Source organism: Cladophialophora psammophila (assembly GCF_000585535.1).
Source record: "Cladophialophora psammophila CBS 110553 chromosome Unknown aczJe-supercont1.9, whole genome shotgun sequence".
NCBI classification, from domain to species: Eukaryota; Fungi; Ascomycota; class Eurotiomycetes; order Chaetothyriales; family Herpotrichiellaceae; genus Cladophialophora; species Cladophialophora psammophila.
In genome coordinates, this window is record NW_006912930.1 from 1,370,836 (window position 1) to 1,395,113 (window position 24,278).

The 24,278-nt window shown below is 51.7% G+C and overlaps 10 protein-coding genes across 10 annotated transcripts; 5 read left to right on the forward strand and 5 right to left on the reverse strand.

The window, feature by feature from the left end:
- Positions 1-149: 149 nt before the first annotated feature.
- Positions 150-947, forward strand: A1O5_06676 (uncharacterized protein; the record flags this gene model as incomplete). Its single annotated transcript, XM_007747268.1, has 2 exons — positions 150-155; positions 201-947. 2 exons carry the CDS (start codon positions 150-152, stop codon positions 945-947), a joined length of 753 nt encoding a protein of 250 aa, XP_007745458.1.
- A 2,225-nt stretch (positions 948-3,172) lies between these two features.
- Positions 3,173-4,578, forward strand: A1O5_06677 (uncharacterized protein; the record flags this gene model as incomplete). Its single annotated transcript, XM_007747269.1, has 2 exons — positions 3,173-3,373; positions 4,021-4,578. The coding sequence occupies 2 exons, from the start codon at positions 3,173-3,175 to the stop codon at positions 4,576-4,578; spliced, it is 759 nt and encodes a 252-aa protein (XP_007745459.1).
- A 1,432-nt stretch (positions 4,579-6,010) lies between these two features.
- On the forward strand, positions 6,011-7,912 carry A1O5_06678 (uncharacterized protein; the record flags this gene model as incomplete). The annotated part of the gene is made up of 5 exons (XM_007747270.1): positions 6,011-6,232; positions 6,332-6,592; positions 6,682-6,724; positions 6,800-7,568; positions 7,672-7,912. The coding sequence occupies 5 exons, from the start codon at positions 6,011-6,013 to the stop codon at positions 7,910-7,912; spliced, it is 1,536 nt and encodes a 511-aa protein (XP_007745460.1).
- Positions 7,913-9,086: 1,174 nt separating this feature from the next.
- Positions 9,087-10,804, reverse strand: A1O5_06680 (uncharacterized protein; the record flags this gene model as incomplete). The annotated part of the gene is made up of 3 exons (XM_007747271.1): positions 9,087-9,218; positions 9,271-10,373; positions 10,429-10,804. The coding sequence occupies 3 exons, from the start codon at positions 10,802-10,804 to the stop codon at positions 9,087-9,089; spliced, it is 1,611 nt and encodes a 536-aa protein (XP_007745461.1).
- A 1,262-nt stretch (positions 10,805-12,066) lies between these two features.
- Positions 12,067-14,189, reverse strand: A1O5_06681 (uncharacterized protein; the record flags this gene model as incomplete). Its single annotated transcript, XM_007747272.1, has 3 exons — positions 12,067-13,385; positions 13,598-13,851; positions 13,915-14,189. 3 exons carry the CDS (start codon positions 14,187-14,189, stop codon positions 12,067-12,069), a joined length of 1,848 nt encoding a protein of 615 aa, XP_007745462.1.
- Positions 14,190-14,638: 449 nt separating this feature from the next.
- A1O5_06682 (uncharacterized protein) lies at positions 14,639-15,945 on the reverse strand (the record flags this gene model as incomplete). Its single annotated transcript, XM_007747273.1, has 2 exons — positions 14,639-15,412; positions 15,655-15,945. 2 exons carry the CDS (start codon positions 15,943-15,945, stop codon positions 14,639-14,641), a joined length of 1,065 nt encoding a protein of 354 aa, XP_007745463.1.
- Positions 15,946-18,178: 2,233 nt separating this feature from the next.
- On the forward strand, positions 18,179-18,664 carry A1O5_06683 (uncharacterized protein; the record flags this gene model as incomplete). The annotated part of the gene is made up of 1 exon (XM_007747274.1): positions 18,179-18,664. The coding sequence occupies one exon, from the start codon at positions 18,179-18,181 to the stop codon at positions 18,662-18,664; it is 486 nt and encodes a 161-aa protein (XP_007745464.1).
- Positions 18,665-18,757: 93 nt separating this feature from the next.
- A1O5_06684 (uncharacterized protein) lies at positions 18,758-19,096 on the forward strand (the record flags this gene model as incomplete). The annotated part of the gene is made up of 1 exon (XM_007747275.1): positions 18,758-19,096. The coding sequence occupies one exon, from the start codon at positions 18,758-18,760 to the stop codon at positions 19,094-19,096; it is 339 nt and encodes a 112-aa protein (XP_007745465.1).
- A 1,296-nt stretch (positions 19,097-20,392) lies between these two features.
- On the reverse strand, positions 20,393-21,992 carry A1O5_06685 (murein transglycosylase; the record flags this gene model as incomplete). The annotated part of the gene is made up of 3 exons (XM_007747276.1): positions 20,393-20,744; positions 20,804-21,830; positions 21,893-21,992. 3 exons carry the CDS (start codon positions 21,990-21,992, stop codon positions 20,393-20,395), a joined length of 1,479 nt encoding a protein of 492 aa, XP_007745466.1.
- Positions 21,993-22,698: 706 nt separating this feature from the next.
- A1O5_06686 (uncharacterized protein) lies at positions 22,699-23,913 on the reverse strand (the record flags this gene model as incomplete). Its single annotated transcript, XM_007747277.1, has 3 exons — positions 22,699-23,322; positions 23,409-23,464; positions 23,607-23,913. Coding segments are annotated over 3 exons (987 nt in total), but the record flags the coding sequence as incomplete, so codon positions are not given.
- Between the last annotated feature and the right edge of the window lie 365 nt (positions 23,914-24,278).

A 24,278-nucleotide genomic window follows, 5' to 3' on the forward strand; every position in this document is an offset into this window, starting at 1 on the left:
CGATATAGTATCCCGTTGGTACGCCTGAGGCACAAATCGCGAGGGTCCGGGAGGGGCTGGAGGATGCCATTCACATTGCAAGGATAGCGGCTTTGACATTCAGTCCATGCGAAGAGGCAGGTTACCCACTTCCAGCGCTGCGGCACACCATGAAAGTATGCTATATCACAAAGAGCGTTTGATCCTAACCGACATCACAGGTATTCTTGCGGTATTTCCGGCCAGAGGATGCGGATTTTGTGAAAAATATCTTTCGAACCATTGCCAACATACCTTTGGACGCAGTCATTACAGGTCAAACCCTGGTGTCGGTCCTCACCACACCCAACACAGAACTGAATCCGAGATTCAGGCAGGCAACACTTTCAATCTCGGACAGCCTGTTGCCACCTGATAGGCAAGGTTGCACTGGCAGGATTAATGCTTTTATGTTTGAAGACGATAGCCATGGAAACGCCAACATCTACCTCTGCGACCCATATTTTGGCTGGCCATCAATTGAGGACATCGCAGATCCACCACAGACCCCGTGGGCGAGAGACAACCAAGGTCGGCCTCTGCCTGGATATTCCTGCGACAACCTTGGGGACTACGACTCCGACTGGATGAAGACCACGGGCTCTACCATCTTGCACGAGTTTATCCACTGGTCCTGGTTCTTCGTCTACGTCCCCAACTGGTACATTTTCATTAGAGGGGGAACCATCGACGACTACCGGGGTCCGAATCCGAAACACGGATACGGCCCGTACAGAGCCAGGCAGATCAAAGACATATACGGGAGCCTCACCCAACCGTACCCAGAAACCCTCAATAATGACGACAACTATGTCTACTACGCCCTGTCGAAGTACTGGTCCTGGAGATGTGGCAAGCAGTTCGGGGCTACCCCAAGCTCCAGGGACGCGCGTCGACGAAAGTCAAGCGGCTTCCGGCCACCGTATTGATGACTTGAGCTGCACTTGCGCAAGATGCTGGAGGTCCGACCGGTGTGAAAAACGAGCCAATCGAAGTACCTAGAGACTAGGAGAAACTTCAAGATGAGCTTTTGCTGTGAGCGGGATAATTGGAAAATTGCATGGGGCATATGGTTTCGGCGCGCCCCCACTCCTCTCAATTGACCGTCGGGAATATCTGTGGCCGTAGCTTCTACAGTACCTCAGATAGATTTTTGCAATACTAATTGGTCAATGACAGCTCCACGGCTTCGCATTTATGCTGTTCTAAGTTTACCATGCCGGGGGTTTCATCGAGATGTCGGCATATGATAGCACATCTATGAGCTATGCCAGCCACATTCCATATCCTTCAGAATCAACCACTCATCAGCAAGCCAAGCCCCTCTGTACCATCGGGGTCCAGTCGGTGAGTCGGCTGCAGGTATTTTCTCTCGACGGCGGCATTTTTGGGGATCATCAACCACCTAGAGAGGAGAATCGCAACCGGAGGGAAGGAATTATATGACAAGGACTTCTTCGAGGAGACTATCCGCCTAATCCGATGGAGGAACATGCGGAATTGGGGCTGCCTCCAGGGTCCCTTGAGCCCCTCTCTTGCAGACTTCCATGCTGGTGAAACAGGGGATTTTGGCATGTGTCTATCTATGTAGGAGCCATTTACCATCGCAATCGCGGTCAGACATCCAAGCCGCGCTTGGCTGTTGTGCTGACGCCCTTCACTCCATGTCTAGGTACAGTACTGGGGAGTGTACTCGTTGTCTCTCAGTCATCAGCCAAAAGCACCACCTGCAGAGCATCATTCATACCGTCTATGTCTACATTTTCCACACAGAGTCCATAGCTGTCCCATTTCCAACCTCATTCTTCCCCAGCAAGATACTCGGAAAAACTGTTGGTTTTCGTTATCAACGTCCGCCCCGTGAAATCCGCCTCTGGGGGGAACCATTCAAATATCGCAATTTTCCCCCTGCTTCCGCGCCAGGGGAGCTGACGGACAATGAATGGATCTAGGTGCGCAGACACATAGCTAACTAACGAACTGCTTCAGGGATTGACGAAGTGGAGCTCCTTGTATTGCTTTACCGGCCTGATATCCTGGTAGGTTTCCCATATTTACCTGCAAAAAATCCCAGCCCAGCCCCATGGATTCGGTGTCGATGCTGCAACCAAACGGCGGAGGAAGAGAACCGAAGGAGGAAGATGAACCCAAAAGGGGAAAAAGAAAACCAAATCCACGTAAATTACCCACCTACCTCACTAATAAAGTAATCTTACTGACAGATCGCTCCACATCACAGTTCTGCGCCTGGACGTGGACGGCCGCCCAGAGCGCCGGGTCTTCGCTGCTAAACCGTGCCGCAGGGCATGCAGATCGAGAGAAACCCCGAGACCACGGCTACGCATGTCAAAGCGCTGCTGCCTGGGATAATCAAGGGGGATTTGGGCCTACAGTGATATGGTGATATGGTGATGTATGATTCACTCCCATCGAACAACTTCACAGGACAACTGTCGGATTTTCCCGGAGGCTCGATACCTCTTCATTGGTTTCACGTGTCTCTTTATGCAGCATGAACTCTTTTTTTGGGGCTCCGAATAGGACTATACTAATAGCAGTCGACTCCCCTCGTGAACTCGACACAAGGCTGCGTCAGACGAGGGGCAAAAGTCACGTGATTTACCAAAAAAGTCTTATATATCAGGGTTTCCTCATTTCCCATTAGTCACATTAGAGTACTGATATCTATTCCAATTGGATAGCTGTCTTCGTGGCTTGGGTTCGGCCTTCCGATTGAAGGAGCCGCCAAATATCCTGGCCTTGCGTTCAACGACATCTTCTCTTGCCATCAAAGGACGTTCTAAAATGAGTGTCCCCATTATTTTGTTATATATGTCGGAACCTCTTGCTAACAGCGTCCCCTCTTGAAGAAGATTTTGGTGGTCGTCGGCGCTAGCGTGCGTCTCGAGTTCGGCGAACGAGCACATATTGCGTGTTGCATGTTATATCATACCAATTTGGTTTAATTGTGCTTAGCCTTAATTTGGAAGAAAGATAATGGGATCAATAGGGACGGAGAAGAGTTATATGAGCTTGGGTTTCATGACTTGTCATTCGAGGAGAAAGATTGTCCGCGAGACTGGTAAGATATATCAGGAAGGACTCCCCGGCAGACTACAGCGGGTGACAGCGACAACCTGCAACAATCGCCAAAATGGTTGACAAGCCCATGGTCATAAAGACCGCCGTTGTCACTGGCGCAAGCTCCAGGATGGGGCTAGCTCTTGGGCATCACCTCCTGGCCAACGCAGGTAATGGCAACATCAAGGAGCAGTGGAGGGTCGTACTGGCTGACATCAACGAGGCAGGATACGAGGATATCGAATCTACGCTGCAACATGATCTTCACATCTGTGTACGTGCCCCTTTCTCAGAGTTCTCAGATCAGCCAGAGCTGTTCAAACGTGCATGTCTATTCCTGCCATCTCTGAAGTTCCTTCTCAACAACCATCCATCCTTCTCATCTCTCCACCATCTCACTCTGCGGTGGCGACCTCGTTGACGCTCACGCTCTGCGCTATTCACACAGGTTGCGGAGACATCCCAGGATCCTGTTGATCTAATCTGTGTTCAAGTGGGCCGACAGGTTTGACAGCTCTCGCATACCCCTGCCACCCCCGACCTACCCCCTCTCTTGCGATCCTCCTACCGACCTAACTAGATAGTTAAGGTTCTCGAGCTATCTACATTGATCCGCCGAATCAAGCTTTGCTGCTGCACCGAGTCTTGGTTCGCGGCCGCGCCGCAATCAGTAAATATACAGGCTTTCTTTCCTTTCGAGAACCTCGTATAAAATGGACAATGGCAGACACCTCAACCTCTCTCTATCCTCTTCCATGCTACCCTTCCATCCCTCTCACCTACCCTTCATGAGCGCACTCCGAATCACCCAAAAATGCCCTCAGCACAGTATTTTAGCCAGATTCTGGATCCGCAACCGCGTCGCTTAACTTTGAAGAGTTCAGTTTACGGGATCATGGGCTTCACGATCAGCATCTCTAGACCGAGCATCGCGCCGCTCTTACCCACTACCTTTCTGAGAACTTCAACGTGGTTGAGCTCGTCATCACCCTACCACTCCTCATACTTCGATGTAATGGTACGCCTCCCCCGCCAGACAAGCGGTCTTTCTCCGTTGCGGCCTGTATCGCCGTATGGATCAGGTTTGACGAACCGGTGCCATGCCTCCTGGCAGGAAACATATCGACCAATGATGATTTAGAATGTGAGATCAAGTTAGATGATAGGCTTGCAGCAGATTTAATGCCCTGTGGAATGCCTAAAGCCGAGACCTTATTCGACATTGTGACCCGCTACTTCAACGGAGCAATAGCGGTTTCCCTCATCTGCAACACTCTTGTCGTGGAGTTCCCTGAGATGGACCTTGAGTCGCGGAAGAACAAGATAGTTGAGTTGCCACACGGCTGCCAAAAACTCCTCGGTTGCATGAAGTATTCAAACGAGCCACTCACCAATACAGAGTTTGGACGCCCCAAAAAGCCTGATGCAATATATTTGTCTGGTCTTCAAGAAGACGATTCCGATTACCTTCAGACTTAGGGATGTTTCTACCCAGGAACTATCCTATCGACAAACTCTGGCAACCAGATTAGTGCTGGGATTTTGGTCGAGAAGGATGGAGAGATTCGATTGACAGTAGCTTTACATCGTTAGGCCGATGAATATGCTGCGACGCCTGACATTTTGGGAGACCCAGATCACTTTTCAGTCAAGCAAGGGAATACGAGGGTCGGTTATGTGGTCGAGAGAATTGGAGAGGCTGATATTGGCCTTTGCCAAGCTGGTTGATGGAATTATTTTCTCAAACTGATTCCTAGATCTCGACACTACATACCAGACTCTACTGCCTCTGGAGGACGTGTTTCAAGGAGATAGGGGTCTCATCGACAGTTTTGTCACCAGTCGCCAGGCGCTGCGAGGCGTCGGAATCCGTCTTGTCACTGGAAAGGGGTCCACATTCTTTTTGAAAGGGAGGGCGAAAGATCTCCTTGGAGAAGACGCTTACATCCAGCTACGTCAAGGCATTTGGGCTACGAATGCTCCAGAAATATATGGAACTATGGATGGCGAAGTATTTTGACCAAAATCATTCTCAGCACTGAGAACTTGACTATATATTGTTATACAGGAGAGCCAGGAAGGTTGCCTTCGAGCTCGAGCTATTGGAGGACTTGACCTTGAGCTGTCGGCACAACAGTCAAGTTACTTGCCATTCATTAGTTAGTCGATCTCCGCAACCCCAGATCTACCGACCATCATGGCGGTCGTCAATCTTCCTCTTGTTGTCTTTCACTGCCAATGGTAATGCTTGGGAAACGGAGAAGTCCACAATGCGAGCAGGTGGTATCCCTGGACATCTCTACCAGGGCCACCGCAGCGATAACAACCCCCTTGTCCTCTTTCAGCAACTGACCCTGTCGCATTCTTATCTCACCTCGATTTCTTTGGCTCTCCAACTTGGCCACCTTCTGTTTGACGCAACTCTCGGTGCCACGCCAGACGCAATATGATCTGCAAAACATGCATGAAAGGATCAAGGGGACCTAGGTAGACGTGACCCTAGTTCCTTGGAGTGGTCCGTCTCCTCGCCGGATTGCGATTGCACTTTTGCTGCTCTTTCCAGTAAGTGCCCTCCCCTCCGTGAGATCTTCTCTTCCTCTTGACATGATGGGCTGCTCTTTCGATAGCACCCTTATCTCTAGCCTCAGAAGAGGAAGGCCACTGGCAGATTTTCCATTAGCCGGTGCAACGCCACCAGATTCACTGGCTTATATGTATGATGTCGCTCGTGACTCTTTTCCGTGGACGGAGCGAGCTGCGAATCTGGTTTTCTCTCAACATCTCCCCTGGGAGTCAGCTATTTGAGGTGAGAAAAAACATATTTGGAGGCGGTGATTCGGTGCCGTTGTCCCCGATCAGACTCGTCGATTTTTATATACAGTCTTCCTGTGGGTAGGTTGTCGGAGCCAGCATGGACACGCAACCCAGCAGCGGAGGGGCCATGCTCACTCTCAAAGACGATAAGAGAGTATCTATCACGGACGATGGCGTTGTCCCGGTTACTTCAGTTGGAGAAGGTCAAACCGTCTCCGCGAGTGCGGCAATTGACCCTGATGCGGAGAGACGGTTGGTGTGGAAGTTTGACTTGCGCATCCTGCCTACGCTGGCCATTATGTATCTCTTCAATGCACTGGTGAGTTTTTGGTACAAGCGACATACACATTCGCTCCTCTCCGAGAAAAAGTGTACCAAAGAAGAATTGTTTCCGAATCCTGATCATGGGCGATCCTAGGACAAATCGAACCTGGGCAACGCAAAGACTGCTGGGCTTGAAAAAACGCTCAGCATGAAGGGGGATGATTACAACCTGATCCTGTCCATCTTCTTCGTCCCCTATGTGCTTTCGGGACCCATTGTCGGCATGGCCAGCAAAAGATTCGGGCCAAGTCGCACCCTCCCGCTGATGATGCTGTGTTTCGGATTCAGCACACTTATGGTCGTCGCCGTGAAGAATTTCGGAGGCCTGCTTGCTTGTCGATGGTTCTTGGGCATGGTATATTCCCTCCCCTTTTCCAAAAACTGCTTCCCTCTCGATAAAGACTGTATTCTGATATATATATATATGTGGCATCATGGTAACAGGCCGAAGGAGGGTTTTTCCCCAGCATCATCTTTTACCAGACCTGTAAGAATCGCGCCAGCTCTTATGTCCCCCTTCTCCCCAGTATTCAATTGTCCGCTCACAAGCACTCACTCGCAGTGTTCTACCGCCGTGGCGAACTCGCCCGGCGCCTCGCGATCTTCTACGCCGCCTCCAACATTGCCTCCGCCTTCGGCGGCCTACTGTCCTTCGGCGTGTTCCAGATCCACTCGACCTCGCTCGCGAACTGGCGATACCTCTTCGTCATCGAAGGCGGATGCAGCATACTCTTCTCGCTCTTCGCATTCTGGGTCCTACCTTACAACGCGCAGTCCGCCACGTTTCTGACCGAGGAGGAGAAACAGCTGGCCTTTTACAGGATCCAGGTTGACTCTTCATCGGTGGTGAACGAGAAATTCAACCTGCGCTCTGCGCTGGCCATCTTCAAACACCCAACTAGCTGGGTGATTTTGGCGATCGAGATCTGTCTCGGTGTGCCTCTGCAGTCCGTCTCGCTTTTCCTCCCCGTCATCGTCAACCAGCTCGGCTACTCGACGGTGAAAACAAACCTGTACACCGTCGCGCCAAACATTACGGGGGCGGTGATGCTCTTGGTCCTGGCGTTTGCATCGGACCTTACGCGCCTGCGATTCCCCTTCGTCGCGCTGGGGTTCGCGTTCACGTGCATCGGCTTCATCATCTTCGCGGCCGTGGACCTGGAAACCCAAATAAACACGGCGTACTTTGCGTGTTTCATGATGACCTGGGGCACGAGCGCGCCGAGCGTGATCCTGGACGTCTGGTACAACAACAACATCGCCGACGAGAATAAGCGAGTCATGTTGACGAGCGTGGGCGTGCCCGTGGCGAACTTGATGGGTGTGGTTAGGTATGTGATGTTGATGCCCCCAGCAAACCCCCAACAAAAGTCAAATACAGAGGTACATCATAACTAACATTTCTCACTCCCTTTGTTCTTTGACCTGGTACAGTTCGAATATCTTCCAGAACAAAGACCGCCCCAAGTACCTCCCCGCGCTCGTGACGACAGCGACGTTCGGCGCCGTGGGCTGCGCATTGACACTCCTCCTCGGAGCCTGGATGGTCGTCGACAACAAGCGACGCAACCTCCGGGCCGTGAGGGACGGCGGCAAGAAGCTCCGCGCCAGGGACGTCCCCTCGGAGCTGCTGCGCGACGGGCCCGCTGCGCAAGAGTACAGGTGGTTCTACTGAGGGGTGGGTGTTGGCCGGGGTATGTATGTGCAGGTGGTACATATTAAACAGATGGAATAGGATAGGATAGGGAAGGATAGGATAGGATGGAGTGGGATAGGGTGGGATGGGCTGGTCTGGGTCGGAGATGGGCAGGCTATTGCTAAGCTGTCATGCCTGACCTGCGCTTGCCTGACCTACCTACCCCAGCCTTGCCCGGCCTGGGATGAACCGCGCCGCATATAAAGTTACTGTACGGGGTACGGGGCCGCAGGATATATATCTTCCACATCGCCAAATTTCTTCCGCAATCGACCACAGGGTATAGAAAACAGGGCTTCCCGTCCGCTCAGTCATACTTAAGCTATAGGCCGGCCGGTTAGTACCAAGGCGGGTGACCACTTGGGAATCCTGGCTGTTGATTGTTTTTGTTTTTTGTTCTTATACGTATCCTTTTTGATCGCATTGCCTGTTTCCTACGGCTTTACAGAGCTTCGTCCCAGTATATAAGACGACTTGTTTATTTGCACAACAGTGACGGTGTGATGAGGTAAAAGACCCGTAGAGGACGTGGCCAAACTTTCTATGGTCGACAGTGGATGAGGTTGTGATTGTTGAAAAAGGAAAAAGGGGTATTGTGAGATAACTCTGCTCGCTACAATTTCAGCTCCTGCACCAAACTCAAGGCTTCCATCATTCTGCAACACCAAGCTCAGCTTAGTGCCGACGTGCACGATGCTCAACGCTCACTCGCTCGCTCGCCGTCTTGTTGCCAGCACCTCCTGAAAAGTCAACAAAAGGAAACGTGTGTGTACATGCCCAACTTTGCCTGCATTTTGCACTCACAAGAATCGGGGTCATGTCCTCCAAGAAGAGAAAAGGCTGTGTTGTGTCATGACTCGTGTCAGGTCGTTCAAAAACCAAGGCACTGTAATGCAAGGGATGGACGAAAGATCAACAAATGGGCCACCCACGCACATCATTCCCTGCCCCTGGACAAGAACCCCCTCCCCATTCCGCTTCCCTTCCCATTTACTCGAATTTCTTCGGTCGAGTTTCTTCGCCCTTTCACTTTTGAATATGTTTCAATAGCATGCAGACGAACACTGTCCTCCAGTTATCGTCTTCAATTCGATCGATGTTGGCCGGTAATTTCCACATTTTTTGTACATTTGTTGTACAGAATACCTTTCACTTATCGCACCCGAGGTTGGAGGGGAATCGGGATCCCGCCAGTGCTTTGTCGAGGTCCTGACGGTAGGCCATTTGTCGCATTGGCCGGGAGTGTTCGGCGATTGAGACGGTTCGTCCTCCAGCGTTCGTAGAACTAAGCACTGTTAGTAAGGAGTTTACGCTCCCGAGAGATACGTGAGACTTACCACTTCCCGACTGGCTTCTCGCAACTCGGATCGCCATTCTCCAAATACAGCGTCCTTCAACTTGACAAAGTCACAATGATCCGGATTGTACGGGTCGGCAAATCCCCACGGGAAATGTCGACCGACCGGACCGTCCTTTGCTTCAAGGGAGTATTTGTCCGGGCTGAGGATGGACCATGGAACATAGCCACCGTCAGGAACGGCGTCCTCGGCGGAAACTTGGCGCTTGTGGTTGCCTGGCCGCTTGACAGTCGAAGGGTCTCGATCCGCATCAGAGCCGTCACTCCGGGTTGAAGTCTGGTCTTCTGAATCTGCAGCACTGCTGTTTTCATCTTCATCGCGCTCATCCAGACGTTCGTCATCCTCGTCCTCGGCATCAAAACTCAACGCTTCCAGTGGATCAAGGCCGGCCTTTTTTAGACTTCGACTGACCTTTTGTTTCAGAAACGCCATGTGCGCAGTCGTGATGGTATCTGCCTTGCTGATGACGGGTATGACAGTGGTTTTGCTGGCCAAAGTCCTTATGACTTGAATGTCAAAGTCCTCGTCGAGGGCGCCGACAAGCCGAGACGGCTTGCCGACCCGCGTGGCTTCAACCCCGTTGCTGACACCTTGAGCAGCGTTGATGTTGGCGTCCAGCCGGGCCGGGTCGAGAACGAAGAAGACACAGTGAATGTGCGTATCTCTGACGCCTGGGGCACGAACAACCTTCATCTCTTCAAGAAATGTGTCGTCAAATTTGCTTTCCACGAAGTTGCTCATATCTCTCAGTTGAAGGTCAACAACGCCCTTGTCCAATCCTTGAGAATCCCAAAGGGTCAACCCAATTCGCTCACCGTCGACCTCGATCTCCTGGTAGTGGTGGACGAAGTTAGGGTTTGCTTTCGCAGACGAGGGAGGTGTGTCGTCATCTGGAGCTCGAGTCGGTTGTTTCTTTGCTGGCAAAGCAAGGGAGCTCTTGAGGAAATTAAGAAAAGAGGTCTTGCCGACATTTCGGGCGCCGATGATGAGAACGTTATAGGGGGTGGGATCCTTGCGACGTCGAACTCTCCGAGGTGAGTTGATGGTAGACACAGTCGAGTTCGCATAGGAATATCGGCCACCTGTCGGGAATGAGTCAGCCTTGTCCTGCTATCACGTCAATGCAGCTCAACTTACGGTGGGTCATGCTCTCAGTCCTCGCATATGGATCAACAGCCTCCTTTTCAATGTTGCCGGGCAGAGGGGGTACGGGAGGGGTGTTTTTCGCGCCATTTGCATGCACTCTGGAGGCGGCCTGAGGATTGTAGTTCTCACCACCAAAGGATTGGATGCCCAACGGATGCGGATTGTAGTTTGGCAGGCGAGGAGGTGATTGTGTGACCTTGACCGCTTCGTCCATCTCTTGGTGCTTCTTTTTCAGACGACTTGCCGAGGTCTTGCGTTCACCCAAAGCTTCGCCGCTCTTTGATCGAAACAAGCGAGAGCCGAGACTAGTGCTTCGACGGCTGGAGGCTTGAGACTCATTGCGAGCGAGAGGAGTAGGAGAAGTCATGGCGTCGGAGGTCTCAGATCAGGTATCGGAGAGGGGTTGTTGCTGAGCAGCCAATTCGGAGTAACTGCGAATTGAACGCGCGTGGTGGCAGGCGCGGGTGCTGACGTGAGGAGAACGGGACTGGTGGTTTGAGTAGTTGTAGTTGGCGGAAGGTGCTTGCTGCGTGGTGTTCGACGGCTGATTGATCATTCGTGGAGGATACGACTGAGACGCAGGGCGTAGGGAGGACTTGATTCGATTCGGCACAACCAACCAGGGGGAGGAGGCGACCAGCGCAGAAGCAAATCGAAAAGGACACTTTGAGGAAAGAGGTTGCACGAGAGCGTAAAGTGAAGATCAACAATGTGGTGGAGGACGGAGCCAAGTGAGTGGAAAGTGACCGAATGATGGGTTTATCGGAGTTGGCGACAGCGAGAGGCCAGAGGAGGGTTTTGGATGCGTAGAAATGGGATACAGGCGACCGCCGTCCGTTGAAGCTCGTCCTGGTCCTGGTCCTGGTCCCGGTCCTGGTCCTGGTGCTGCTCTCGACCAGAATATGGGGTAATTGGTAATTTGCAGGGCGCCGAACTCCAGAGCAGCGAGGTCGACTACTGCAGCAGAACCACTTGAACCTGCGTTAGAGGCGCACAAGAGGCACACTTGACGCACTTGACGGCGGGTCGCTCAGAAATCAAATGGTGCCGCATGCGTCAATGTCAATCCGCAGCGCAACGTCGTGGCAGGGAGGAGGACGACAGGTTCGAGGAAACCTTCAGCGGGAAAAAATAGGTGTCAGAGATAGACGAGGAGAAGATCAAGAGTTCTTTCTTTCGCTTCGTCCTCATCTCTGGTGACCCTCGCTACCCGATCAGGATCAGGATCAGGATCAGGATCAGGCCGTTTTTCATCGGGGAATATTCAGGGGCTTCTCACTAAGTGGTCCCTGTGCAGCTCGACAGCCGACTGGTTATAGAGAACCTAGGAACACCAAGCCACGCTGCGGCATTGGCCGCGGGCCAACAGCAGGCGTGGATAAGGCTCAGAGCTTTGCTCGTTTCATGTTTTCTGTCACACTAGTCCACTAACTACCAGTAGACGCGCAGAGTTTGTTAACATTTTGCCCCTTGGCCAGATCCTCTTCTCCCTCCTGAAGAATAATAGTCCTAGTGCTCTCTCGCCCTTGTGCTGACGTCCCTGATTTCGTGGTTCGCATCTTGTCAACCGGCTCCACCATCACAGCCTTCGAATCTCTCATAGAAATCGTGTCTGTTGCCAAACCCCCATTACTGCTGGTAAACCGTCACTTGAACATCGCATCTCTCATTTCGCCCTTCGGCCCAGATAGGAGCGTTTTCAATCTCGGCCATCATGCCTTGGAAGCTCTCGGCCAATCCTGGGCGAAGTAGAATATTGGATTGCTCCGTCAACCACGGAAACGACACGATTGCGTAAGGGAAGCCGGTCCCCGTGAACTTCCACCCCCAGAACTTGAGAATGGAATCGACCAGCTTGTCATTGCTGTCGCATTTGCTGAGAGGAATTGGGATCGCTGCGCCACCATGAAAGCCGTCCAAACACACGCGCAGCGTGGTCCTCGCCGGGTCGAAGACATGCTCGCTATCAGTCTCTGGTGAAGGAGGGACTAAACAGGCTGAGTTGGACAGACGGCGTTTGTCCGCAGTCTGCTTCCTAGGCGTTGAAGTTCTGGCTTTGCTTTTGGTCGAGTTACTCCTCGATCCTCGCGGTTTCTTCTTCGCTTGTTTTTGTTCCGTCACTCCGATCTCATCTTGGATTGCCTTTTCCACCTTTTTGGGGTTGGCCTCGTGGCCAGTCTTCCAGGATAGGTTATGCCGGTGCTTGTCGAATTTGTAAGGGTTTGTCTGTTGAAGAGTTCTCTTTCGAAGATTTCGTTCGACAGAGGTTGGTCCTTCGGTATCCTCTGCATTGTTCTCCTCATCAAGGTCATTCCTTTCCGCGGCGGCGATGTCCTCAGGAAGAGAGAACTCGGCTGTCGGTGGTGCTCGAGACTGAAGACTCCGACCGCTACCCTGGAATCGAGATCTGACTGAGCGGCGGGGTGTAGAGGTCGGAGATCTTGCTCCAGCAGGAGTCGCTTGCTGTGAGTGCTGTCTTTTAGGACTTCCACAGACGGATCGAGGAGTGGAACGCGTAGAAGTTGCCGCGTCTCGAGGTTGGGCTGAGTGCCTCGCAGGCGGTTTCACATCATTTTTTGAAGGTCTTCGCTTTTCAGTCCCGTCCTCATATTCTTCGTCACCTTCAAACTCATACTCAGATTCGAAGATCTCTACTTCTTGCTGTCGCCGCGGGAAGTATCGACCCAAATCATGCCCAGTGACTTCCGCTTCCAACGATCCCGCCCTGGCAAAAGATTGCGCCTCGCGAGAATACATGATATCAGGGTCTTCAATGAGATCAGCTAGCCCAGAGGTTGGAGGGCTGGGACAGCTGCCGGGATTAAGTGATTCGATGATTGTTGCAGGAAGAAGATCTTCTCGCTTGGAGAACTCGTTGGGAATTGTCACCGAGCCGGGCACCAGTGGCACTGCCTTCACGCGGAACATCAAGTACGCGGACACTGCACCTTGAACGAGGCAGTGGGCGGCGACAATGGAGAACGTGGTACAAACAAACAGGAAGGTGAATTTCAGGGCGGTTGAGTATCGAACGCTCCCAGAGGAAAACGCATGTCAGAAGGCGAGCGTATTGAGACAATGAAACACAAAGACTCTCTCACAATCCACAGCCACAGCCATACACATCGCTCCTATTCTGTCTTCCCATTTACTCGCTCACTTGTCCTTTGGTTCATAAACTTCCTCAGCATGCCCAAATCAAGTGGCACACGCTCTCCCAGCCAGGTGGCTCTTTGACTGTGGTCCCTCAACGCATCGCCATCTTCATGATTGGGATGGACAAGAGCAGACAAGGGCCCTCGATTGATGATCAGCCATGGAATGAAAGCCCCAAATTGCGCAGGTGTGAAGAGATTAACTTCAAACATGGCCATTGTATGTGGTCCAACCGGATGATCCCAGAATCGATAGATCCTAAAGTGTTTAAATGAGCATAGGGGACATAGAGAGCACAGCCAGAGAGCCAGAACGACTCACCTCAGCTCCGGAAACTCCCTTCGAATCCTCTCCCATAGTGCCCGGGCAAACTCCTTCTGCTCGTCGCTGTTGAGATGGTAGTAGATGTGGACGTCAAACCCACCCCGCTGGCCATTTGTCACGCCAGAGGTGAATTTCTGGTAGCTCTCGCTTAAGATGCCCGTTTGAGGGTTCTTGAAAGACTTTCCATCCTCATTTAACTCATCTGGGAGTGGCGGGAGGTCTTGATACCCTTCCAATGGAGAGGGATAAGTGTACCAGAACGGATCCGACATTCTTTGCGAAAGGAGGTAAGTGATCAATCACCAGGCTCTACCAAGCAGGATCAAGAGCTACCAATCACTGTCTACTATGAGGCAGACCGGGGAGCTCCTGTCGATATAAGACACATAATTCCCAAAACAGAGTCTTTCTGTCGGCCGAGAAATGTATTGAGGAATGGTCAGCGAAGATGGCATCATCCGCACATTCAAAGCCTGTTGAGACCGAGAGCGGAATTGCTTCCGGCTATTTGAATCAAATTGCGCTCGTGGTGCTCCTTGTTCACAAAATTTGCGGCCAGGATGTAGGGTTCACATGGCAAACACACCAGAGTATGCTTGGGGGTTCCTGGATCTTCAGAGTTATCAGGAAGATGTTGTGCAATGAAAAACTGTGTGACAGCAGTAGGTGTGTCAGTTTCGAGAAACACTGGATAGAGCAGACACGACCAGGCTACAAGGATTCATTCACCACGACCCCAAACCCTAGCAGACCCGTCTCCTTTGAGTTGATAGAGCCACTCGGCATCATCCAGTTCATCAACATTTCCAGCCCTCAAGTAGCTCGACTCGTTAAACTCATCTTCGCTGCCTTCGTAACCACCACCCTTGCTCGCCCTTATCACGCCAGACACATCCTTCGCACTGCCCGTGTCCAATCCTCTGAGTTGCAAAACCCATCGGCTCTGATGAGCCATGGCAGTCACCAGATGTGCATGGTTACGTTCCAACAGCGTCCCTTCTTCACTGGCAGACGTCGCAATGTGTAGCAACGGAGTGTCGGCATTGCAGGCAAGCACCAGAGCGTCAGATTGAATTCGGAGGGAGGACAGAAATGCTTGTACAGATATCGTTGAGAGGAAAGGCTGGCAGGCGACGAGAAAGTCGATGCCGTCAAGAAGAATGAAAGGCTTTGCAGCTCCGGGGCTTTGAGCGGAGGAGGTCCGTACCGTGGGCATTCGTGGCGTTGCGGTGCCTGATGGTGGACTCGATATCGACGCTGAGGTAGACGTGGTTGTAGAGACGTTCTTCAATGCTGAGTTCAAAACGTCCTGTACATCATTCAAAGCCAGTGACTTGAGCCTCGTCGTTGGGAGAGCCGGGTCTCCTTTTCCTCCTCCTCCGCCGCCGCCGCCGCCGCCTCCTCCTAGCACCGATACAGGAGGCGGTGAGCTGTAAGTGAGCCCATCAACATAGATGATTTTCCTGCTCCGTAGCAAAGAAGGGATATCCAGACCCTGCTGAGAAGTCAGTGTTGAGGTTTCGCGCCCGCCCACCGAGATTGATCGCTCTACATCCGAGACTCATGCAGAACGACGAGGCGACAAGTGAAATTTTCAATAGCAGAAAAAGCTACAAGATTTCAGAGCATGCTCGAGCCTCTGAGAGGCAGGAAGGGAAACTCCAAAAAAAAAAAAAAAAAAAAAAAAAAAAATCAAATCAAATCAAATCAAATCAAAACAGCGAAAACAAAACCTACCATCTTCTTCCCCATCTCAACCCACAGAGCCAAAGGACGAAGGAAACTCGCAAAGACAACCGCCGGCGGCGGCGTCATCGTTGTCATCTTCTCGCGTCTGCTGCCCGCATCTCTGCCATCCCCCCCGGCGCCGTCCTCGACGCCGTACAGTGCTGCGTAGATGAACCGGAGGACCAGCCAGGGCGAAGGCGTGCTGAGGACGGAGGTGATGAGGGTTTGGCTGTGCGGGCACGGAGAGGAGAGGGAGGAGTGGATGTATTTTGCCAGCGGAGGGGGGATTGCCGGAGGCATTTTTATATATCTGGGGAAAAGAGATATAACTCTGAATACTTTTTTTCTCTCTCCCCCTCTACCCTTTTCTTATCTTTTCTCAGTCTCTCTTTTCTCTCCCTCTAATGAACAATACGGCACAGGCCGTCCGGCGTGTTGAAGTGATTATTTTGAGCGACGAGCATGAGGGTGAAATATGTCGCATAGTCGTGTGGGTCGTGCGGAACTCTTTACAAGTCTGTATTGCGAATGGCTTAAAAGGGCAGAAAGAATAGCTAGACTTTGGGGGGGAATCAAAGGAGAGTTTCGGTGGTAAATTTTCTCAATTCTTGGGGGACTTTTCGAAATCGTCCTCAGGCATGCTTGAAAAGCAAGAAAATGTTGCCCTTTCTGTTTTTGTCTTTTATCTGAACCACGCAATGCCTCCGCATCTGATTGCGCCCCATGAATATGGCCAGGAGAATAGCGTCGTTCATACCCTCTGCAGCTGACACTCTCTGTTCAAGAATCGCCTTTGCCTCGCCATTGTCGAGACACACACAGCCATGCACTCCTAATGCTTGTCGCATTGAGCTTTCCTCACTGGCAAGCCACGTGTCAATGCATTTCAACGCGAAATCATGATTGCCCTTCCACACGTGATCCCATCACTCCAATCATGCCTTTGCAGGCCCACGAGCACCCTTGGGTGCACCAGTCCGGAAGGTGTTGCTGGCTTTCCTGTAATCACAAAACTTCGTCAGCCCCAGTGCTCAATCTCTCTTACAATCATTCCATCCCGGCTCATCAACGCTTTGAAAGCTTTGACCCATTTTTTTTTCCAGTCCTCCATTGGCGCGCTTTTCGCCTTTGATCCATAGTCCATCTCCTTCTACCAAGTCTCAGACACACGGAGGAACAGTAGGAGTCCTTACCGAGCAACCAACTTCAAATGCCTCATTCTGCCAGTGCCCGTGGTCTTGCGTCTCTTGGCCTTCTCGCTCCATTCGTATTTGCGGGTCTTAGCAGCAGGATACTACAGCGAACAGTCAGTCACCCAATTCCCAAAGTCATCGGCAATCGTATGATCCAAAGTCGAGTGGCCGCGGGACGCGTGGGTAGGGAGAGGGTAACCGGGATGACAAGAGATTTCAAGGCTTTTCGACGTACTCCGCAGTTCGCGCAGGTGTGTTTCTGGATATGCATGCTTCGACGACCGCATCTGTATCAACCAAATCAAGTCAGCCCATGAGTCCAACTCGGTATTCCCTTGGAGTGTTCCCAATCGCGAAAACAAGACCGAGAAAAACCGGAAGCAACATACCTCCGGCACAGAGTATGTGTCTTGTTGTGTCCTATTCATAATCTTCCGTCAGAAAACCGTTCTTCTCAAATTGTTTCGCAATTCTGGGAGGAGATTGTAGATGATTCCTCACTCTTTCCGAATGAACTCGTTCCCTTCGTCATTTTGGCGGGGTGTCAGACAAGACGATCTGCAAAGAAATCAGTAATCGAGAAGCCGTGGCCTAAGGGCGCAGAACTGTACGGGAGATTTGCTTGTAGTTGAGGCAGAGACGTTTGAGAAGGTCGAGCTCGAAAATTGACGCCCGAATCAAGACGCAGGAGCGGGCGCATTTTTCGTGGGCGCCAAGATTTATGCCAAGACACGACTAACTCGGTCAGCCTCGCGAGCGCCTCAGCCTTGCGAGGCAGGACTGTTGAGCAAACCACTACGGTGGGCATGAGCCATCGCCTGCTGTCCGTCACTCAAATTTTATTGTCTCGACTCCTGCAGTCGCATGTGAGATGCATCAGCAACTATGGAGCATTCCATTCTTCGTGCGAAAGTCCAATGTTGGGACTGACGCATAGTCAAGATAAAGTGTCCCATATGCCCTCAAAATCCACACGTATGGGTTTGGCGGAAGCTACGACACAAACACCCGCGTGGCACATTGCGAATGCGCTCCTCTACTCGGTTTTCATTCTTATGAGTTTGAATACCCGGTCTCGGAAAAAGGCGGTTGGACCGCATATGAGATTGACAAGATCAATAAGAGATATGTTGCCATTGGTGCGGATCCATCCGTCTCAAGACTAGAGGCGGCCGAGCAGACAACCGAAGACCTGGAGAATGACGCAGGCACCAACGGTTTGTCGAAATGGAGTGACGCTGTTGAGCCTAGAATACTTGGTCCATTGCCAGCTGGAGTCAATCATAAACCACTCATCAGAAAAAGAATCGACCACATTGCGAGCCGCATGGCGACCGGTAATGAGAAAACTGTACAAGAATACCTCGATACTTCTGCGGAAGCACCATGGAGTTGACGAATCCGGGAAGTCGGCCTTGTATTTGGCGGCTGCTGAGCAGTTTCCGGACATTGTTAAACTGCTGCTTCAGCGAGGGGCAAATCCCAACTCCCAGACGAAAGACGGAAGAAGTCCATTGATGGAGGCTGCATTGTGGGGACGGTATGAGAATGTGAAACCCCTTCTTGATTTTGGGGCCGACAAAAACTGGGAAGACGGCGAGGGCTTCACTGCGATGCAATTGGCTGAGCCATCCACTCGAAATGAAGGTGAACGGTATCGTCGCTCGGGGAGAGGAGTTCAAATGTACAAAGAAATTACATACGTCGCCAACCAAGCACGGAGAATGATTGTCCACCTGCTCAGCAATGCCACCGAAGATGCAATCTCTGTTCCGAGGAGCAATTATGATTATCACGTCTTCCACCAAAAAGAGACCGTTATTTGACTTTCTGCGCCTGTTGCCGAATACCAGGTTCCAAACGAATGGAAGACGATTGCACGGCTTGAACGAGGGCACCCATATCCCTCGGTATCGGCGATGAGTGGCTGGTCTCACGCACCAAAAGTCACCTTTGGATCGGGCCGCAGCTGGGCGTCTGAAGTCATGAGAATCGAAAAGATCGTCGGCCATCCGCTCATGTCTCACCCAAAAGACCAGGGCACGAGGGGAAAATACTATGCTTGCCATGCTGAGAAGAAGCTTATGGCCTATTTTATCAGTCAGCACGTGTTTTTGAAAGATGAAGTCAGCGCACCCAGCGATGCTGGGTCCGAGATGGCCCTAACTTACGAGGATCGAGGATCGAGGATCGAGGATCGAGGATCGAGGATCGGGGAGCGCACTGGAGGTGTTGAGGGAAGCACTCGAGAAATTTGACCTTCGGCATAAAAGCGAAGGTCCGCTCCGACAACTCGCTTCGAGCCCACCCCTTGTTATGCTTAAGCAGGCAAGAATCCTAATCAGTCGCGAGCCTTGCTCTGACTGTCAGCTATTCATCGACCTTGTCAACTTGAAGTTAGGTCTGCAAATGTCAGTGTCGGGGTGGTCCTAGATGTGAACAAGGGAAAAGGTTTTGACACCATCGAGGCGAAACAGTCTATGGGTAATCAAGTCAACATGCAAAGTCTCATTTTCCTGAATTCATTGATTACACAGTTCCACGACGCCCAACTTATTCAGCTTCCTGAACCAATTCCTGGAACAAAACAGAACGATTAATGCTGCGTCCCTACTTACAGGGCTGGTCGATTCCATCTCAAAGGCGAACGCTTCAATTTCCAAGACGGTGTCTGCTTCCACGACGGACTCCCTGCACGTAGAGGTGGTCCCGTCATAGCCGGTGTCCCCGAAGTTGCTGTGCCCGTGCCAAAGCTGGTTATCAAACAGGAACAAGCGCTACTCACTCGCTTAGCATCCGCGGAGCAGCCGGCCAAGAATGTCGGCAGAGGCGCAGTATTGGATGCTTTGGTGGTGTAGGTCGAACAAAAGTTACGCATAGTTGATGAATAACGAGGATCAATCAAATTGCGGAGGCAGTTATCTTGGTTGCAAATCATCTTAGGCAAGGATGATGGTGTAGGTGTGACTGGGTTCACGGCATTCGAGCTGGTAACTGGTTGAGAGGACGTTATTTGGCTCACTGGTGACGTCTCGGGAACAGCAGACGCTGGTGTTGATGAAACTGGACTGGTTGGACTCGTGCCGCCAGCTGCACTGGGTGTTGTGCCACTGGCGTAAGCAGCAGTTACGGAGGATGAAACAGATGGACTGGTGGAAACAGAAGTTGATGTTGGGACAGCCGAGCTTGCCGAATCTGGTTGAGAACCGCTTGACTGATTTCCAACTTGACCTTCACATGGCTGACCAGAGTCACACCGAGAGGTATTGGTTAAACCCGAAGAAGCGACAGATGCAGAAATACCGGTTGAGCCCAAGGGAGTGACAGGAGTAGGGGTACTGACTGGGCCTGAGGAAGCGTCAGAAGCAGAGTCAGAAGCAGCCGCCGAGGTGGACGACGTCCACTGGCCTCCGGAGATCGAATCAGAGATGACAGCCGGGCCAGAGCTAGACGAAGCCGTCAATGTTGAATAGCTAGTAGCCTGAGTAGGGACACTCAATGTTTGCCCAACCTGCAAATTATCCCAATCCACCCCGGGGTTTGCAGCGTTCAGGTCATCCCAAGAGCAGCCCAATGCGTTCGCAATAGCCCAACCATAGTCGCCTGCAGCCACGGTGTAGGAGTTTGTGGATTGAGAAGGAGCTGACGATGTTGTTGTGGCGGCGGTGGCGGAGGCGTCTACGCCAACTGTCGTGCAAACCGTAGTAGGCAAGCTGGTGCCAGTAGTCGAGGTGACCGTGGTCAAAGCTGAGGTAGAAGTTACCATGACAGCGGGGGTGGAATTCGAGTATGGTTGTGCCGAAGTTGTTGCACTTGTTGTTGGACTCGCTGAAGATGGCAAGCTTGAATAGCTTGGAGGCGCTGTTGATGAAGCTGTTGGGCTTGAAGAAGTCAAGCTTGAGAATGCTGAAGTGGTCGTGGACGAGAATGTTAGAGATGAGCTAGAAGGCAACGTGTAGACGGACGAAGCACTCATCGAATTGGTCAAGTTCGAAGTGAACGATGCAGTTGAAGAAAATTTTGCGGAACTAGCCATCGAAGAAGAAATACCGGAGGTAGCAGACATTGTCGTCGTGGTTGAGGTTTGACAAGTACCGCCAGGAACATTGAGCACCTGGCCGACCAACAGTTGATCCCAATTGACTCCAGGATTGACACCCTTGAGGCTATCGAAATTGACTGTCAAGTTCTTCGCAATCTTGGAGCCGTCATCACCTGTAACTACCGTATAGGTACAGGGAAGTGCAATTGTTTGGTTCGTGCATTGCACGGACGGGTAAGTACCGTCAAATGGACTAGGATATTGCCAGCTTGAACAGACATTGTTGGTCGTGATCTTGACGGACTTCACGTACGCTGAGAACGGAGCGGCGCTGAAATTCGTGTATCCGCCGCCCCAATACACTGTACCATAAGGAGTGCTTGGGTCTCCCGAGCACCAGAGGCCTAGGTGCAGTCGGGAAGGTGTCTGCGGATACTGGTACGACCCAGTGGTTGCGCCATTGTTTTTCAATGTCCTAACGGCCACACCATCAATAGACCAGACCAACTTATCCGGTTGCCAGTCTAGGGCATAGGTGTGGAATTTGTGTTCGGGATCGTCCACAACAGGTTGGGAACCGCGGTCAGAATTTCCAACCTGTCCTTTGCCAAAGTAATTGGTCTGCACGGCACCACTGGACCCAGCAAAGTTGTTTCCCGACCACTCCCAGTCTATTTCGTCAAGATCGTCCGACATCATGACTGAACTTGTGATGATGCCAGCGCCTGGGGCGGCCTGCACGACCACTTCAATGCGACCGAAGAGAACATAGAAGCGAGTCCAAATATAGGGAGCATCATAACGCTTTGCGAAGGTAAAATTAGCACCGTTAGGCCCGTAGCCGACATTGGCATAGTCGGCGAGGATCCAGTCCGAAGGAGTTGTGGTTTGTTGGGTAAAATCCATGAAATACTCGCCAGTTGCTAAGCCAGGGATCGCAGGGCACGGGCCTGCACAAGTGTGGGTTAGCAGAAAGTTGAAGAGAAGCGCGACTTGGACAAGTTTTACTGACCATTCAGAGGATTGCATGCTGACGACGAATCTCCGCTCACCGGCCTCAGGAAGGTGGCGAATATTGCTAGGGCTATCGCAATGAGAGGTGAGAAAGTCATCTTCGCAGACAGGAAGACGGCTACAAGGTTCCGAAGAGTGCGTGGGAACCTGAAGATGAAGGAGCAAATTGGCTATGTACTGATCAAAGTAGAGTAGCAGAATTCCAAGATATGGAGGGTGCGGCAGACAATGAAGACCTCACCCTTCACTTACCGGCACCACGTTGGTGAATCACGAAACAAAGGGAAACAACAATGGCGTCCGCTTGCGCAACATATAATAAGTGATATTTTTGGCACGAGAAGCGCGACATTGGTCAATGGCACGAATTTTCATTGTTGCGGTGGACTTGCAGCTCCGAATAGGATGGAGATGCAGTGGGATCTGGTCATACATGACGTCTGGTGTGCTTTACAGAAAGAGGAGGGAGTTGAGAGAAGTGAATCTGTTTGATGTTGTTTAGATGTGCGAGACGTCTCGACGTGAACTCTCGGCAGATCATCGGCTCGGCAGAATCATTCTCCGTTCCGGGTGGCCGGTTCCGGATTAATTCATACCAAGCTTTCCAATTACTAAAAATTCCCCGAAACTCTCTCGCAACTTGAATAACGCCCTCTCTGGCCCTCGTCATGAATCATCTCTGCTTTAGAGCAACATCCCGTTAGCCAGCTTCAGCGTGCGGAAATCCACCTAGATGCATAATGGTACAAGAAGTAGATCCTCCACCACGAAAATCCTCCACGCCAGCCCACTCCTCCAGCAACCTCAAGGAACGAGGCAAGTTCCGGTAGCAAGTGCATCGACCAGAAACCCGGTAGCTGGCGCTACACCGATACAGGGGCCGGGAGAACAAGATATCTGTGTTCTGAGTTCTACGCTTGTTGCCGTGCTGGTCGACTGTGAGCATGGCGTCGGTGTTGCCGCACAGACCTCGATTATCTGAAGCCTATATTCGGTGAATAGGACAATAGCTGTAAATGTTGTCTGACCCGCATCAAATGTGAAGGCCCCTGATGCACTGCTGCTAGAAGTTGTTGTCATAGATGTAACCGGCCTAGAGCCACCATCGGTGATGATTATGGACGACGGATTTGTAGTTTGAGGACTGCTCGCCGATGTGCCCGCCCCATTTGTCGCGGGAAAGGGGGTAGGGGTCGTGCTCTGCTGGCACGACCCACTTCCTGCAGGGCACGACGTGACAACGACTGTACTGTATGAAGTCGTGGTGGTGGTGAAAATGGCATACGAAGTGCTCGCGGTGGGCGAATTCGAGGTCAATAGTATTGTGCTTGTTGTGGTTGCAGGGGAAGTTATTGTGGTCGAGGTAGGCACTGGATCAGCGGTTGGCGGTTGCGATGGGGCCCCAGAGAAAGATGGCTCTGGCTGCGGCTGATGTGTTGTTAGCCTCGAACATGAACGACGGGGGATTGCACCAATGCTCTTGAAATGCTGCTATGCGGCTTCAGGGAACCTACCGTCGCGAAAATTTCTCCATTCGGACCAAGGATCAACAGAGCCGAGTTCTCGAAACCTATATTTCCAGTCAGCTTTGAATCCAGTCAATCTTTCTATCTCCTCTGAAAAAGGATCTGCAAACCATTTCACAATTTGGTGTTCAGCAACGCGAGGTCCATGGCCTTCGACCCGACAAGTCAGAAGCTGAGAACGCTTACCTCCTTCTTCAGATGCAATCCCAACCGAAGTCACGTCGCTGAATTGGGTGCAGACAGTATCCGCCGTAGCATAGGCACCATTGAAGGTCACTGCTAAGCAGGCACCCGGTGTGTTTAGGCGATTGTAATTGACACACTCTTCGATGCATGAACCCAAGTCCGTGGTGTCTGTAGTCTGAGCCAGGATAACGCCATCGTAGGTGTTCGAGCATTGCAGCTGCCAGGTATAGTTTCGCGGCGTGACGTAGAAATATCCATCATACACTGTGCAATCCGGGTCGGTCGTAAGGGGAGGAGAAGATTGTCGCGATACTAGCTAATGACTGTCAATGAACGGCGACTCCAACCCATGCAGAAACTCCCTAACCTGTAAAATATCCGCATGAGAGATATCGCGTCTTGCTGGAGCATGTAACAGTCTCCCCAACCCATGCGGCGCCAAACCATCATGTCGACTTGCGCCGGCTACAGCATATGTAGCCGGTACTTCAACCAACAGACAGAAGAATATTGTGGGCAGCATTGCATGCATCTTCACGGAGTTGTAGGCATAAGGCAGAGATCAAACGTCCTTCGACGCGGTAAATGAGGGTGATGTTGTGGCCGCACGGTCCTTGGGAAGCATCCATCGTTAGCATTGGAATGTGGCTCGACAACGCGTCCCATACCTGT